Consider the following 17,479-nt stretch of genomic DNA (forward strand, 5'->3'; position numbering starts at 1 on the left):
ATCGATGGCCCCTGGAGTTTGTCAATCTGTAGATGGACGAACTCAAAAACGGTAAATTTGGGTGATCGGTTGAGAATAGCGGATTTTTGACACCAGATTCGTGCTCAGCGTGTCAGACTTGGTCCCCTAGACCCATTTTTGGGCCAAATCGATGGCCCCTGTAGTTTGTCAATCTGTAGGTAGATGGACGAACTCAAAAACGGTAAATTTGGGTGATCGGTTGAGAATAGCGGATTTCTGACACCAGATTCGTGCTCAGCGTGTCATACTTGGTCCCCTAGACCCATTTTTGGGCGAAATCGATGGCCCCTGGAGTTTGTCAATCTGTAGATGGACGAACTCAAAAACGGTAAATTTGGGTGATCAGTTGAAAATAGCGGATTTCTGACACCAGATTCGTGCTCAGCGTGTCAGACTTGGTCCCCTAGACCTATTTTTGGGCCAAATCGATGGCCCCTGGAGTTTGTCAATCTGTAGATGGACGAACTCAAAAACGGTAAATTTGGGTGATCGGTTGAGAATAGCGGATTTTTGACACCAGATTCGTGCTCAGCGTGTCAGACTTGGTCCCCTAGACCCATTTTTGGGCCAAATCGATGGCCCCTGTAGTTTGTCAATCTGTAGGTAGATGGACGAACTCAAAAACGGTAAATTTGGGTGATCGGTTGAGAATAGCGGATTTCTGACACCAGATTCGTGCTCAGCGTGTCATACTTGGTCCCCTAGACCCATTTTTGGGCGAAATCGATGGCCCCTGGAGTTTGTCAATCTGTAGATGGACGAACTCAAAAACGGTAAATTTGGGTGATCAGTTGAAAATAGCGGATTTCTGACACCAGATTCGTGCTCAGCGTGTCAGACTTGGTCCCCTAGACCCATTTTTGGGCGAAATCGATGGCCCCTGGAGTTTGTCAATCTGTAGATGGACGAACTCAGAAACGGTAAATTTGGGTGATCGGTTGAGAATGGCGGATTTCTAACACCAGATTCGTGCTCAGCGTGTCACACTTGGTCCCCTAGATCCATTTTTGGGCGAAATCGATGGCACCTGGAGTTTGTCAATCTGTAGATGGACGAACTCAAAAACGGTAAATTTGGGTGGTCGGTTGAGAATAGCGGATTTCTGACACCAGATTCGTGCTCAGCGTGTCAGGCTTGGTCCCGTAGACCCATTTTTCGGCAAAATCGATGGCCCCTGGAGTTTGTCAATCTGTAGATGGACGAACTCACAAACGGTAAATTTGGGTGATCGGTTGAGAATAGCGGATTTCTGACTCCAGATTCGTGCTCAGCGTGTCAGACTTGGTCCCGTAGACCCATTTTTGGGCAAAATCGATGGCCCCTGGAGTTTGTCAATCTGTAGATGGACAAACTCAAAAACGGTAAATTTGGGTGATCGGTTGAGAATAGCAGATTTCTGACACCAGAATTGTGCTCAGCGTGTCAGACTTGGTCCCGTAGACCCATTTTTGGGCGAAATCGAGGGCCCCTGGAGTTTGTCAATCTGTAGATGGACGAACTGAAAAACGGTAAATTTGTGTGATCGGTTGAGAATAGCGGATTTCTGACACCAGATTCGTGCTCAGCGTGACAAACTTGGTCCCTGGGGTAGGTTTGGGCGAAATCGGCGCACCCTGAATATCAAACTGTAGTTGGATAATCAAACTGCTGCTAAATTGACAGCAGTGCCACACAGCCAAAAAACGCCACGTCGATGGGCGGCGCACTGGACTCTCTGCGCCACCACTGGCTTAGGGTGGCGCCACCATCCAATGGTCAGTACGAACATCGTCGCCCCCTGTGTCCACAACTAGCGCCACCTGTCGAGCAACGCACAGGCCAACCCGCTCCGGCTCAGTCCGCTACAGTAGCAAAGTATGCGATGAACTACCCAGAATAACACAATAACTTTTGCTTCAGCAAAAGCTAGCGAGGGCTTTAGCTTCAGCTTCAGCAGCAAGGGCAAGAGCTTTTTTCCTTCAGCATCTTCCGATTCATCATGTTTTTCATATGAGTTAACAATAATGTTTACCACACGCTCAATATTAATGGGAACAGTACACGGCAGACCCATCAATTTTTGACACTGAACCTTTCATCCGTGAATGCTTTAGCAAAATCAAAACTTAAAAACAGCGCGAGTGGCAGAGTCAAACAAACAACCTCTTTAACATATAGATATAACATGTAATCGGTGGTGCGCCAGATGCGCCGTTATTGTCAACTGCAGAAGGTGACATGTGACGTAACAGCATCAAAAGCGTCAAGAACTTTAAAAAACATGTTTTCTATTTGTCTTCCCCCATTTCTCTCAGCATATTTATTTTATGAGGAAATTGTTTGCACTATAAATTATGTGAAAATAGTTTGATCATTTCTATACATTCTTAAAAAATCGAGTTCCCAACCTCATTATTATTGCTTTTATGTATCCTCGAAAGATACAGGTGCTTGTCATCAAAGGATCTGGAGAATCGTTGCCTTTGACAATGTCGCTATTTCATTCGCGATGCAGCCATAGGCGCGGGAGCCGGGGGGGCAGTGGGGGCAGCTTGCCCCCCCAACTCTGGGGCCGGGGGGCGGTGCCCCCACAGCTTTGAGACGGAATACCACACTTTGTTTTGCAAATGTTTTCTTTTTTTGTTGAAAAAGCCGAGGGGTGAAAAATAAGTGGCCTAAAACCAGTGAGAAAACTAGATTTGGGGGTACCCTAGGTTAATCTCTATCATGGCGTGCCCCCCCAGTCGGAAAGTAGTTCCCGCGCCCCTGGATGCAGCAGACCAACCGAACTTTTCGCAACTTTGGTACGTCTCGATTAACAATGAAATTGTACATTGCTTTGCATAAGGTACGATCGAAGCAGGGAAGCTGACACAATATGCAGATTGAAAAGCTTCTGCATTTTCCATTAGTTGAATGTTTAACTATTCATCTTTCCGAGTTAGGGAAGTTTTTCTCTCATCGGATCGTTGATAAAGTAGAGTCGGCAGGTCAACCACTAGAAACTATTTGGTGGATCATCGTGTGAGAGCTTAACTAAGATATCAGGGTCCTCTTAAGTGAGCACGAAAGACAAAGCAATTTTCTGCTAATTCTGGGGAAAATAGAATAGTCATGAAAAACGTGTGAAGAATGCTCCGTCAGTTAGTAGAACACTTCTTAGCATTTCTCGCTCTTCAGCAGTATTCATAAATACATAATCACTTTCACATTTTGGAGTTGCTATGTAACTTGTCATCATCATATACATGTGGAAAAGATGATTGCTATCCCAAAGGTGTAAATCTGTGAGGGTGACGGTAACATCGGCAATGCAAGTGACGATGACGGCAATAATGTGAGTGAATAATAGCTCTTGCAGTGCTTAGGTAGTGGGGCTAGCTTTAGAAAATTCTATTATGAACTGATCGGCATCAGCCTTTGACCAGTCTGCAACAATTTCTGTATATTTAAGCAGCCGTTCAAAGCCTATTCAGTGCAATCCGATTTAGATTCAGCAGTTCGTGGTTCCTAAAATAGTTCGGGAGTATCGTTTTGGCCAGTCGATAATCCCCATCGGCTATCAGTATTCAGCGGTCAATTTTATGCGATGATTTCGGCATGTCGATATTCGTCCTATGGCCCGATGATTTCAAGCGATCAACTAAATCAATATTAACCCTTGCCAACGATTTGGCACTCGTGTCTGTCCCGCCCCCCAAAGTGTCACCAGCTTCTCTTATCCTCTCAAAAATAGTTCACCAGTGAAGCTTTATCTCCCACTCAGTTTGTCACTAAGCCTGTCAGTGGACCAATGTATCCCAGTCTGTTCAGTGAGCCACAACTCCCGTCTAGTGAGTCGTCGTCCCAGCCAGCCACTGTCTCCCAGCTGTATTTCTAAGCAGTACCTCCCTGCAGGCGGTCCGCTAATGCAGAGCGTCCCTCCGTCTCCGGTCACCGTGAACCATAAGTAGCTCGTGACGCCCACAGGGCTGTCTGCACCAGGAACCGCTCAGTCCTGGACGAATTAGACGGCTAGCCGACCGCTTCAACCGTGCAGAGCTCACGACAGCTCGAGACTCACTCAGTGCCGCTGCACTGGAGAGGAAGCAGTAGAAATACGACGACGCCGGGGGACATTTGTAAGGGACAGCATGGTGTTGTGGTGCCTACTGCTCTAACGCATTTTTGATATACCTACATCACGCTATTATATGATGTTCCGAAACGTACACAATAAGGTCAAATAAGGTCATGATTTCATGCAGTGGTTTCGCCTTTCAATGGGAATCCCGTCGACGATCCTTGTAAACAAATACATAACAAATAAATTGATAATTAAGGTTCGAATGCTAGTTAAATAGACCGTTAAGATAACTCACACAAGGTTTCTACAACAAATTCCCGAGAGTGTCTCCAGCAAATTCAGCAGCTCCAGCGTGGGCTTTAATTAAGCACATTCTGTCCTCCAATAAATAAGGTACAAGTTGGCGAGCACTGAACAGCGCTTATCTATGGAGCTCATTTCTAGCCACGGCTATCTGGCCTTGAGTTGTCATGATGCTCCGGCGCCGCGTTAAGTGCCGCTAACTCTGATTATTTTCGTGACCAAGTCAGAGCACCAGCGGCGCGCTAGTCGCGCTGCACCGACCTCGGGGATTATGGTGGCATTCTGCGGAGCGCTGCCTTCCCCAGAAAGCATGCCAAACGCGTTGGCCTGCATAAATGGTAGCCATTATCGCATTACCATTCTTGTGGCGGCGGCTCGCCCTGCGTTCGACCGGTGGAAATGGCATTGCCGAGCCTGCTATTTTGAACCGAGTTGCCAACACGATTTGGACTTAAAACAACGTGCATCAGGAGGGCTGTGGGGAAACCCATCGGCACTAGCACGTGGCTGGTACGTTCCAAGAAGCTAAACGCAGCATGGCATTCAAACGGAATCGTTTATACACATACCTGTACACAAAACAACTTCAAAGAAGCAGGGTTGTATACCAATCAAGTCGATTGAATTGATTGATTTGATTCAACGCGTATTTTGAGTTGATTGGATTGAGTCGATTGACTTTTTGAGATGACTGGTTGACTGACTCGTTTGACTTTAGCGACTGGTTGACTGATTTGATTCCCGAAAATTAGAGTGACTCGTATGATTGAGTCGATTGAATGGAAAGTTGAAATAAGTTTTAGTTGACGAAAAATAAGGACACCAATTGATGACATCAAAGATCACAAAACTACACTGAAAACTGCTTGTCATCACAACTGCAATATGGGGTAGATGGCCAAATAAAGAACAGGGCCTAAACATGAACAGCCAACTTGACTTTGACTTTCAACTGCAATAACTGCTCCAATCCTGTGATAGAACCTGGCGATGCACCTACCTACCTTTCTGCACTCAGCAGGAAACTTTTTTTTAATCCAGATGATAAAGTGCAAGGCCCTATATACTAATAAAGTGTGATTAATTACTAATTCACATCTCCACATCTCCTCAGAAACAACCCACTGAACTCTATAAATATCTGAAACCCCTACAAAAATAACTGAAACAAAAGCGCCGTTTTCGTCTCGCTAATTACGTTTACATTAATAGCTAATTTGCTGCATTGTTTAATTTGCAGCAGAACGTTTGTTGATCCTTTTCTCCTGAGAGCCTAGGCATAACATATTTAATATATTTCATTTTCCTTAAAATATTTTACCGAATATTATTAAGTGGTTTTATTTCAAATGAAATAATAATTAAAACGAAATTGGTGTTGTACAACCGATTTATTTTATGATGATCTACCATACTACATGATAATCAATGACGTCATCTTACCAAAAAATCAAAAGACGTAGAATAAGGATTTATAAAAGCTTAGCATACTTCTTGGCAAAACGCTTTCTTTGTTTTTTCGCAGTCGCACCAACTGCAACGGCATTTAATTTTCCTTGTTCTTCTTCCTTTGTCCTTAACTTATCCTGTGGTTCCAAAGTCCCTGTCCTTTCAATTTCCTTTTAGATATATTTTTAATGCTCATCCCTATCCCCCAGTCCTAACAGTTTCAAATTGTATTGCAATAAAATGTTTTGAATTCTTCACATATAACCTATCTACCTTCGTTGGTACTGTTGGTAGCCAGTGACACATCTAGGCAGGTAAGTAGGTACCTACCTGCTTTCCTGCTGTCTTCATAAAGCATACCTAATGAAGTTGTCAAATTTATAGCACATTTTCAACACTTTCATATCAATATGGTGTCAGTGTGGCATGTAACCTAGCTAGGTTCATTATGTTCAGGGTTCAATTCAGAAGAGCTCCGCATAACTCACATAAGAGACAGACGGGGGCTTTACATGGGGTAGATGGCCTGATGACTTAGCTGGAATATGGCCAAAATTAAATTGACAACTTTTAAGTGAAAGGTGGTGATTTGGGTTAAGGGGCGTTTGTTGAAGTCAACTACTGGGTTATTTTGCACCCATTAAATGAAACTTCTGCTCCAATTCTACCCATTGAACCTCAATATCATGATCCACCTGTCCATCACTAGGTATCCTTCCTTATTACATAGAAACTTTGAATGGCATGGCAATTTATAATTTTAAATGACAATATTTTTGTTTCTTCTGTAGGTAGGTAGGTAGATAGGTACACCAGACTGCTATGGACACTTTTCCAAGTTGGTGGGGCAAAAAACCTAATGTATATCTTGGTTTGAGTCGTTTGATTGAGTTGATTGATTCCTTTCATTGTCGCGTTTGAGTCGATTGAATCAATTCCCGAAAACTGCTCTGACTTGATTGATCTGATTGGTTTCCCAAATTTGTCGTGATTGAATTGATTGCTATTGATTGAGTCGTATACAACCCTGCAAAGAAGACTTGAGACTGTATGTAGTTCCACTCTAAATATGTCATTAAGCTTGATTTATTCAGCAACTTTTACCACTCTACGATAAGGCGCTAAACAAACGGCACGTTGCGAGCATAATGTTGCGTAATACGGAGCGCGCATACATTGCCACCACAATGAACTCGACAAACGTTATAGCTCGCCAAGGCCGTATAAGATAGCTCGCTACCACTCCGACCAGCCTACCAACGCGAGAAATCTCTGCGCAGCAGGACTCCAAAGCACCAGCCCAAATGCCCCTGAGCACCGCTTCCAGCACTTCCTCGTATCGCTACCAAATAGCACCGACACCAATATGAAACAAATTAATGGCGCCCTTTCACCCGTCGTTTGCTCGACCGTCGGCCACTCCATTCGCGCAGATGAGGTGAAAAATCGCCAGTCCGGCCCGGCCGATCTGGTCAGCGATTATAGGACCGCATTGACGCCGCACTGCGGATTAATGGACTAATTTGTCCCGACAAGTGGCCGCCGACACGGCGCATTTCTGTGACGTGACGAACCGATCGATCAAACTGGCGTTGGATCAGTCAGACACAGCCGAGCGAATTGGGATCAACAGCGTCGGCACGCTACCGGACGGGGTCGAGCGCTGACTGCCGAGCGCGCTCGGCGAGCGGCACGGAACGGAGCGACACGGAACGGGGCGATACAAAACGGAGCGACACGGAACGGAATGGCATATCACAGTACGGCAAGGATAGGGAAGGAATGGGACAGTATATACGGAATGATACGGAGCGGAAAGACGTGGTACGACACAACATGAAACAGTACAAAACGGGACGGAACGGAGTGAGGTGGAACCGAACGGGAGAACAGATATGGGAAGAAACGGAATGGACATGGAAGCACCGGAACAAAACGAAAATGAGCGCAACGAACCGGTACGGAACGGTACGGAACGATACGCCACTGGATTGCATACCAAGGGACATAAAGGGACTATGGAAGTGGACAAAACGGCATGGATCAGGACGAAAAGGAACGCAATACAATGGAACGGAACTTGACGAACAGGGGCGGGTCGTGGTCAAAAGGGACGGCACAGGAAGGCGCCAGAAAAAGGTTTTCCACTGTTATTGATTACCATGGAATATGTAGCAAATGAAGCTACTTTCAGGAAGGCCGGTCTATGGTATATCATAAATAATTATAATTAAATATATAAATTGACTAATAACTTGATGAACTGACTTCGGCCAGCCTTTTAGCATACCGTTTTTGTCCGGCCGATATCTTGATGAAGCAATGCAGCAGTGCATAGAGCTATGGACAATCCTATGTGACTTGAATTTCCTCCTGTAATATCACCTGCTCTTTTTTCGCTGCATGCTACCTAATTTTGTTGAGTTCAGTGAAAAATTCAGGTCTTATAATGTTTAGTCGGTAAAAGTTATCAGATGGCGTGCTGCCATGCTGAAGGAATTTCAAGCTGTTTAATATGCATTGCTGAACATTTTTATTAGAAATCATTTTTACTAGACGCACCATCCAATATTGTAAACGAGCGTAAACAACTGAAATTTTACAGGGTAAATGTATCCGCCCACATTCAAATGTATGTAGCTACAACAACAACACATTTACTGACATATTAGAGTGCATGTGTATGGCCTAAACTTTTGAATTCATTTTAAAAGGGGAAAAAACGCAAGAAATTACCCAACGTTTCGCATTTATTGCTTAGTCATGGGTCTTAGAGTGCGATTGTGTCGCACACAATCGCACTCTAAGACCCATGACTAAGCAATAAATGCGAAATGTTGAGTAATTTCTTGTGTTTTTCCCCTTTTAAAATGAATTCAAAAGTTTAGGCCATACACATGCACTCTAATATGTCACATCTGTCTATTGATAATCCTCAACACATTTACTGTTTTTGTGAAGATAGTCGGTATTGATAAAATTGCGTGATACTAACCATTACATCAAGGCAGTCAATTACAATCAAAATGTTTTACAATAATTCAAAGTGCCCCAAATCGTTGATGGCATGCCATTCCAGAGAAGATTGAAAACAGCACCACTAATAACATCTGATGACGATCCAATGCGCCGTTAAGCGGCTTAAATTGACCCGATAAGCACAACTCGGCGCCAGTTGAGCCGGTTCGCTGATCAGACCATCAGTGTCGGGCTAACGGCCCGTCTGAGCACTAATTTCACTCGGGGGCCCGCTGGTCCGATAAATCACTCCATTCATTGCCTTTGCCGGTGTCTGTCCGACTCTCAGGACCCCTGATGTGACGTGTAACTTCGTCGACGCTCCTCCAAACTGGTGGCGACTTTCTCGCCGGTTTTATTTTCCGCTACTCGAGAGGATGCCACAGTACATCACCGCGCGGCCAGAGGGCTTCGGTTTTTGTATCTGAACAAACAAGCCAATCACAGGAGCGGCGCTCTCGGTCGCCGGGCCGCCAGTTGGTGGAATTTAGTGGCGGACACCCCGACGGTCGGAGGGCGCCACCATCGCTCTGCCAGCGCGCCGACCGGTGAAAAAACCTCCGGAGGTAGCCGGGAGACGCGCGGTTCGTCTCCGCGGGGGATATCGAGTCACCCTACCTGGGGAAATGGTGGAGTGATGTGTGCAGACCTGCCGAATACCACGGAGTTTGGATTTTTGCAGTCAAGGAGAAAACCGATTCGTTGACAACCTATTTTAATGATGATGCCAGCTCATGTGCATCAAATGAATTGGCTGACGTTAGTTTTGCTGACAACTATAAAAGCTTGTTGGGCGTCCTGACTCTGAGCTCGAAAGAAATGGCAAAATCATGGATGGAAAGTATAATCTGTAGCCCTATTGGTAATTCTTTCCCTAATAAACAGCCTTGTCCAATACCAATAAAAAGTAAGTTGAGGAAACAACGTAGTATTAGCAAGCTAGCACCATGACCTCATCCAGCGCGCCAACGTCCAGTGAAGGGATTCATAGGCGTCCTATGTAAGCAATGACCGGTGGCCGTCCTTCTCAGAAAACGCGGTGAGCATTCACACCAAACGGAGCGCGAGGATCCCCAGCATAAACTGAAGATCGAGTCTAGACAAAAGGCAGCCGCACAGTTTATAACATCGATGATCGCAACGGATGGCTATGGATTTAACTCGAGTGAACTGCGAAAATGCTGGCGTGATTCTTTTCTGTAGATTGGACTGCAACAATGCGGCCGTAATTTTGTTTCTGCTCGACTAGCAGAGACGGGAAAACTTAGAGAGCTATAGAGCTTGACGCTCAGTGTGCTCAAAGAAACGATCGGACCCATTCCGCTTCTGTCGGTGAAAAAGAGACCATTTTTTCTAAAGGCAGAACAACATAGAACCCGTGTTTCCTGCTCGACTTTCTTCATTCCTGGGATAAAGGAAACAAATAGAAAAATCATATGTACATGAATACATATGAGTACATGAATATTTGTTCATTGATACATATGTAGGTACAATGTACATGAACATTAACTCACGGTAAATGCTGTTTGTGATGCTTGTTTCAACTGCAAACAAACATCTGTTCAAATTTGCAGCTCGTCTGAACCTCGCACAGACACAGCTCACATAAATAAAATGAAGAAAACTCATTTTCCTCCCAGCTCGAAACAACGCTTTCCATTGTGTAAAACTTTGCTAAATCTTGCACAAACCACCAGAGGAGAGTCATCAAATTCACCCGGGTGTTTTGCTTGTATGCAAATACTCCCAAGCGTCGTTAGATCTGTCATCAAAGTGCATAAATACGTCATCTCTAGCTGTCAGCGACACCGTCTCCTAGGCGTCGTTTTTTATCGTCTGTCCTAATCGTCCGAAGAGACGTGGCCGCTTTCGGAAGGATTCCCCGAGGTGCGAGCTCTGGGGCCGATCTCCCACCGCTGGGGCTGGTAAGAACAGCCGGGATAATGATGAGCCTGTTTGTGTCCTCCTCTGAGGGAGAGAGAGAGAGAAAGAGAGAGAGAGAGAGAGGGAGAGAGAGAGAGAGAGAGAGAGGGAAAGAGAGAGCGAGAGATAGAGAGAGAGAGAGAGAGGGAGAGAGAGAGAGAGAGAGAGAGAGAGAGAGAGAGAGAGAGAGAGAGAGAGAGAGAGAGAGAGAGAGAGAGAGAGAGAAAGAGAGAGAGGTGAAAGAGAAAGAGGGAGAAGAAAGAAGGAGGGGAAGTAAGCCGATGTTGGAACATTATTGTGAAGTTCTACAAAATGTAATCCAGCATTCTCTTCAGATATAATTAAGTGTCAGCTACATAAAGTGGGTATGGTTAACCCTCGCCCGCACATGGGGGGTGGTTGCCACCCCCCCAGGCAGTCTTTCTGCTCTGCACTCAACATTTTTAGAGCTAGAAGGCTGATTTTTCGTATAGCTGCTCGTCCATCCTTTCTTGATGTCCACTGAAAATTTCAAGTTTCTGTGATTTTTGGTTTCGGAGATATGACCTTGTTTTTCAGGTCATGTCATGACCCAAATGGCCAATTCTCAACATCTTGCGTTTGCCATGGGACTTGTGAGCTTTTGACACCCTGATTTCGGCCTTTTTTGCCAGTCTTACCTCCCACCTATCATGGAACATGTTGTTCGACGATGTACAGGGGTCAAGGTCAGGGTCAAGGTCAACCTAGGTCATCTAAGATAATTGCGTTTTAGGCAAGCTGAATTTACTTTTGGTGAAGTTTTTTGACTGCATTTTTGGTAAAAGCTTCTCAGATCATGATTTCATGTGATATGGACCCAAAAACAATCGGTGCACACATCAGTATACACACAGACACACACAGACATACATACACATATAATTGACCTTGACCTAACTTGACCTGAAATGACCTCAGCAGCAAAATTCTGGTCGGATAGTGTGACAAAGAGGTTCTAGCTGGCTTGGCACCAGAAAACAGCATCGTCATCGGTATTTGATAAGCAGCGCACTTGATATCCAACGGTGACCCAAAACAGCAACATTTTTTAGTTTGACCTGACCTGGAAGGTCAATGACTGACCTGAGAAGGTAAAACTGGGTATCATTGGATTCGTCTCTTCCCAAAGAATCTTTTTGGTCTTTACTGCTAAGCTCTATCTCCAACAGGAACGAAATGGCGCGGGGGGGGTGGCAACCACCCCCCCCCCCCATGTGCGTTCTAGGATGGGAAAATGGCATGTGCGGGCGAGGGTTAAAACAGAAGGCAGACATAATTATCTGCCTTAATTTTAATAGGACATGCATATTTTATGGATATATTTTATGCATAAAATGCTATGAACTTCACCGAGTCTTTTTCTTTCCTTTTCGTCTTCAAAACCATGACGAAAAAAGGCATGAGGGTAAACACAGCTGGGTACACAGATTCTCTATGTGTAATGTACAGTTATTGACAAAACATTTTATAAGTGCTCAAAATGAACAAATTAGAATAAAAAATAATGCTATGTAAAAAAAAAATAATGAATAAACTATGGCTCTTCAACCAAATGCCTGACACCGCCTGTAATTCCAGGCAGAACTCGTTCCCCATTTCAGTAAGCCTCGCATCCGCTACAGTTCCCGGTCTAAACGGCACGACCCCTTCGACCGGCGGGTGGCGTAACCCCAGTAATGGCTACCTCCGGCCGGCTGCCGGACGCCGCGCCACACAACGTCCCCGAAGCGCAATCATCGCGCCAAGCCCATCAAATGAACGACCCGGCCGCAGCACCGTATGATTTCTGTGCAGTGGCACCCACCCCAAGTATACGAACCCATAATATGGTGGCTATTAGGGCGTAATGCTCCCATCGGGGGTCAAGTGCACCATGGTAATGTGAGCCGACCCAGCGCTGCGCCGCGTATAACGAGTCGGTGGCATAGGGGCGCCGACCCTGCACGCGCCACAGGTTCACTGGGGTGCGCGCTGTTGGGTTTCCGGAAACGCACCACCTCGGGTCCACAGACTGGAGGTGGGCTTTGGTCAAAATATTAATGCCAGACCGAGCTATTTGATCAATGTTCTTTGTCCCTCACCCACCCGCCATCAAATATTTTACTTATGGCACTGCTAACTTGCCGAGGAAGCCCAAGTTGAGCGTCCTACTGAGCCGGGGCGCACTGCGGTTCCAGGAAGTGGCTCAGCTCAATGGCGCTCTCCCACGCCAAGCAGCTACTGCAGCAGCGTGCGGCCAGCCCGAGTGAGTCGCTGACACGCGGCGTCCGGCACTCAGCGGGCACTCAGCGCGCACTCGGAGAGGTCGCACCGACCCGCAGCGGCTGACGGACGTCGGCCGATCAGGCGAGCGGCCGATGACTCCGACACACGCGCCGCGGAAGGCGCTGGTCGGAGACTGAGACAAGGCGCAACGGGCACCGCACAGGGGTCAAACGGGAGGATAAAGACTCGTAGTGGTCTTTGTGACTCGAAGGTCAGTTAAAGATTCAACTTTTTCTTTTCTTATGTTCGCAATAGAATAGGGATGGATTTTTTTATGAACAGAAGCGATAAGGTTGCAGGGCTCGACACATATTTGACAACGGTAATCCTCGAGTTGTTCAAATCTTTAAGGTAGGTACATTGCATGCAACGTATAACTGAATCTTTCTAATGCTGCCCTCGGGAACGGGTCATGCCGGCGATACTGGCTCGCCCACCCGTGTATAGTTCACCGTCGCGCTCCCTGCCCCCGGTTCACATCGAATACTCTCGCCGTGGCAGAGTATCGTGTTTCGCCATCCGACGAATTCTCCACCGCCCAGTTCCCGACGGCTACAACATTTCCCAGTGGCGACCCTCCCTCACCCTCTCTCCTCCCCTCGCCCTCTTTCCGGCCGGAGGCGCTTTGAAATCGATCGACGTCGGCTGCTAATTTACGGCACCGCAATGTGGCTCCCGACAGTCGACCGCATCTCGGCGATACATCACAGTGGGCCAATACCGCAACCCTCGCAACCGACCGCGTCCAGGCAAATCTCTCAGTGATACATTCTCCCAGCGGCATGCATCAAGCGTCCATCAGCGCCGCTATGATACAGGGTGCTCGCTATACGTGTAAACACGTGCAGCCAATAGCATTCCAATAGCATGAATGTTGTCCTGCAATGTTGCGTAGCGCTCTCGTATGACATTGAAAACTGTACGTGTACTTTGAATGTCACTCATTTTTTTTCTTAGCGAGGTCAACACCAAACGCGCACGCACAACTCTCAAGTGATAATCATTTCTTTCGCGAAACTCTACAAAATCCACTGTCCTGTCACACCAATGTTTCCGAACAATACTAACTGGTTCGCTGTCTAGAAGATACAATACGTGACAGTGCCTACAATGCCCCAGATAGTGTCTTCACAATGCTCGTGCGGCGATGCAGTCCACCGCTCTCTTACAATGGTTCTGTCTTCCCAGACGCCAAGTATAGTGTCAGTGCATTGTGTCTTCACAACAATCGGCATTCCCCCTTTTATCCTCCGGGCAATGAGGTCACGGTCCTCCATGCCCCATGGGTCCCAGCATTCACTGTTCTTTGGGACAGGCGGCTCGGGAGACAGTAGCGGAGTAGCTAGCTAAATGGTAGGTGAATTATAGCCGTTTTCACGACGGGCTGTCTGGCGAATGCACCTAATTCTCACCAAATCTGCACATAATCTCTTAATAACAAATATCTTCATATAATGACTTTGTTTCACGGTTTTAACAAACAACAATTTCTGATGCTATTACAAGGCAAGTATATGAGCAATTAGTGCAACCCTAGCTGATATCTACTAAGAAATACACAGAACCTGATTTGAACCAAATCCTCACCTAACGTGCATCTAATCTACACCAAATGTGTACCAGATGGCCATCGTGAAAACGGCTTATAAACACTTCTTCACTTACGGGATCGCTTTGATGAGTTGAGCCTCAAGCCTTGATCAAGAACATGTCATACAAACTGCTAAGAACGGCCTCGTTAATTGATTTAGCAACCAAGCATGCATGACTGCCTGGGTTCATTCATATTTCTCCGTCGTAATAATATGCTTTATAGTTTGTTTGCCCGTATCGAAAGGCATTGTCAGTTTGGCCATCTTTACTAATTATATGTTGGCTGTGGCTACGTCATCTGTCATGGTGACGCATTTTAGTACCTCATGTTATCATAATCAAGCCATCTTGCATTCCTTGCCAAGGCGTTATCATGCTGTTTGAGTCGCTTCACGAATTACATATGCTTAAGTAGAGACCAGAGAGCATAGCGGACGTCTGCAAGTCAAAGCACTGCCTTTGTTTCACTTTCCAAAGCCAGCTAAGGAAACCATACTTTTGTTTCACTTTCCAAAGCCATCTGAGAAAAGTTGCTGACTCTCCACCAATCGCATGATGTTCTTTCCACTACGTAAATGCACTCTATTTGATATTCCCACCGACCGTGAAAGCGACTTTTCCTTTTTGCTCTCGCTGCCGCCGACCCAACATAAAACACACTGTGGAGGGAGATGCCGCGAATGGACGGCCCTCTCAGAGGCCATGGCGAATTCCGTTGGCGCGGTGAGGGTCGCTATAGCGGGGACGGTAGGGGTGGTGAAAAGATGGGTCAATCGAGTACCGACTGTTTGGTAAGCCAATGCAAAACCAACATCGATTATGTTTCTTTATCATTTTAGGGTTACTTACGTATGTATGTGTTTTTCGAGCAATGATATTGACGGCACCTAACACATGTTATATTTACTCCAATGGCAGCTTCGACCGATTCCAAGTCGCTTCAAGCAACCCACGCAGGCGAGGCGGTTCTCTAAATGTTTCCGTCCTGTTTCAACATCAAAGGTGAGCCACAGAACGAGGAATTCAAATGGAGGCCCACTTAGGGCGCGGCCGACACATTTGTGGATGTAAACAACGCGAAAGTTAGATGCCTCGCTCGGCATTCTCTCCACACGCAAACGCTCCGGCAGTTCTAAAAGGTTCTTTGACTGGCAAAGATTGACTGCAGATTTGACCCTAAAATACGACCAGCTATAATCAGATGATCGTTATAAACATGCAATAGCTGACGAATTCGTCGTGCTTCTCCCTAACCGTGTGTGTGCGTCTTAGACGAACCAGATTTTGGAAGATTTACTCTTCTCTCTCAAAGTAACGTTCCCGGTGTTACACCACTCGACTGTAGACCGTCCACATTGGCCATGCACGGTGATTTGTGAAGGTGAATCCTAAATTTAGCTGGATTTGGAGCTGTTTTGGCTCGACAAGATCAAGGCTGTGTACGCAGCTAGAACTAGCGTTGCAAAGCAGTCGCTGCTTTAGTGTAAAGACGTTGCAAGGCAGAGCTAACAAAGAAATGTGGTTGATGATATGCAAATGAAATGCAAAATCGCTCAGTAAACTACCACGGTGACAGGGTGACCTAGCTGACGCTTCAGTCAGCGTTTGTCATCGGTGTTTGATAATCATCATCTTAGCATGTGGGAAAAACTAGCTTATCATGCCGTTGGCTTTGGCGTCTGTATCATTTTAGGCGTCGTGCAGGTGCTGGATTTTTTTTACCGCCAACCGCTCACTCCGCGCTCAGCGTCATCAAAATCACAAAAAATCCAGCGGGAGGAAGGAAGTTTCATCGGCTTTCTATACATCCCCTCTCCCAAACAATGGAAAGTAGTAGTTTCCGTGACCCCCACTAGATGTCATTGCGGTCGCACTCACCGACCACCTGGAGGCGGATGTCCCTGCTGAGTGGCGGCGAGGAGGGCAGCTGACAGCCGTACATGCCGGCATCCCGCAGCTGTACGAACTTGATGCGCAGCACCCACTCGTCGCTGTCCGGCTGCCGAAAAAAGTGGGAAGTGGGTGTAAATAAATACATGAAATATCACTGTCTGAGCGTAAGAAAGGAAAAGGAAAGAGAGCGCAATTATCATGTTCGTCTGTCCGAAATCAGTGGAAGAGGAGCCGCGAACACTGAGCGATAAGCATTGAGCATCATCAATTATACAGCCGTTTGATTTGAAGAAATAAAACGGAAGTCTGCAATCTTGTAGGACCACAATGCGAAAGCGTAAATAAGAGATGTCCTAGCCTAATCGGCTTTACCTTTATTTACAAAAACTGCACACTCAACTGACAAATATTTGGATGGTTCGACCATTCCTCCTTAGCTACGTTAGTTTTTCTTCTAAGAGCAATGACTGTACATATGTTGCATCGAAATGTTGCGGCCCGTAAGCTTATCAATTTGCTTCTAACCAAACCATTTGAAGTGATTGTGATTACACCGTCTCTGATTGGTGCCATAAACTAACGCCTGCAAACCTGTTCGCCTTTTTTGTCAGGCAATCACAGCGGCGGTGAACAGGGGCCTGCAGGAATGCATAAATGGCTTCGGTCACTCGCAGCAAATCGTCGGCAACATTATGGGGACTAGGAGTCCGGCACGCAAGCCTCAAATATAGACACGCGCCGACATTGTCCTGAAGAGCTTGACCCAGAAAACTGCTATGCAGTCCATTTTATGATTCATTTCCATCCACGGCTCTTTTTGCAAATTAATAATTTTAATATTTGAGAAGTAGTAGTGGATTATGCTCCCACCTGTATTTTAACCCACGAGCCGCTGGGGGGCATAAAGTTGCCCCCCTTTACGTTTTGTGAAATATCTCCGAAACC

The 17,479-nt window shown here is 46.1% G+C and overlaps 1 protein-coding gene across 1 annotated transcript in view; it reads right to left on the reverse strand.

Moving 5' to 3' along the window:
- Positions 1 to 17,479, reverse strand: part of LOC122387310 (zwei Ig domain protein zig-8-like) — a 90,529-nt gene that overhangs the window by 17,229 nt on the left and 55,821 nt on the right. The window contains exon 4 of the mRNA XM_043377415.1: positions 16,520 to 16,640. Coding sequence (XP_043233350.1) covers positions 16,520 to 16,640 — 121 coding nt within the window. The remainder of the gene's footprint in view (positions 1 to 16,519; positions 16,641 to 17,479) is intronic.

This window comes from Amphibalanus amphitrite, unplaced genomic scaffold, assembly GCF_019059575.1.
Source record: "Amphibalanus amphitrite isolate SeventyFive unplaced genomic scaffold, NRLGWU_Aamphi_draft 000281F_arrow, whole genome shotgun sequence".
NCBI classification, from domain to species: domain Eukaryota; kingdom Metazoa; phylum Arthropoda; class Thecostraca; order Balanomorpha; family Balanidae; genus Amphibalanus; species Amphibalanus amphitrite.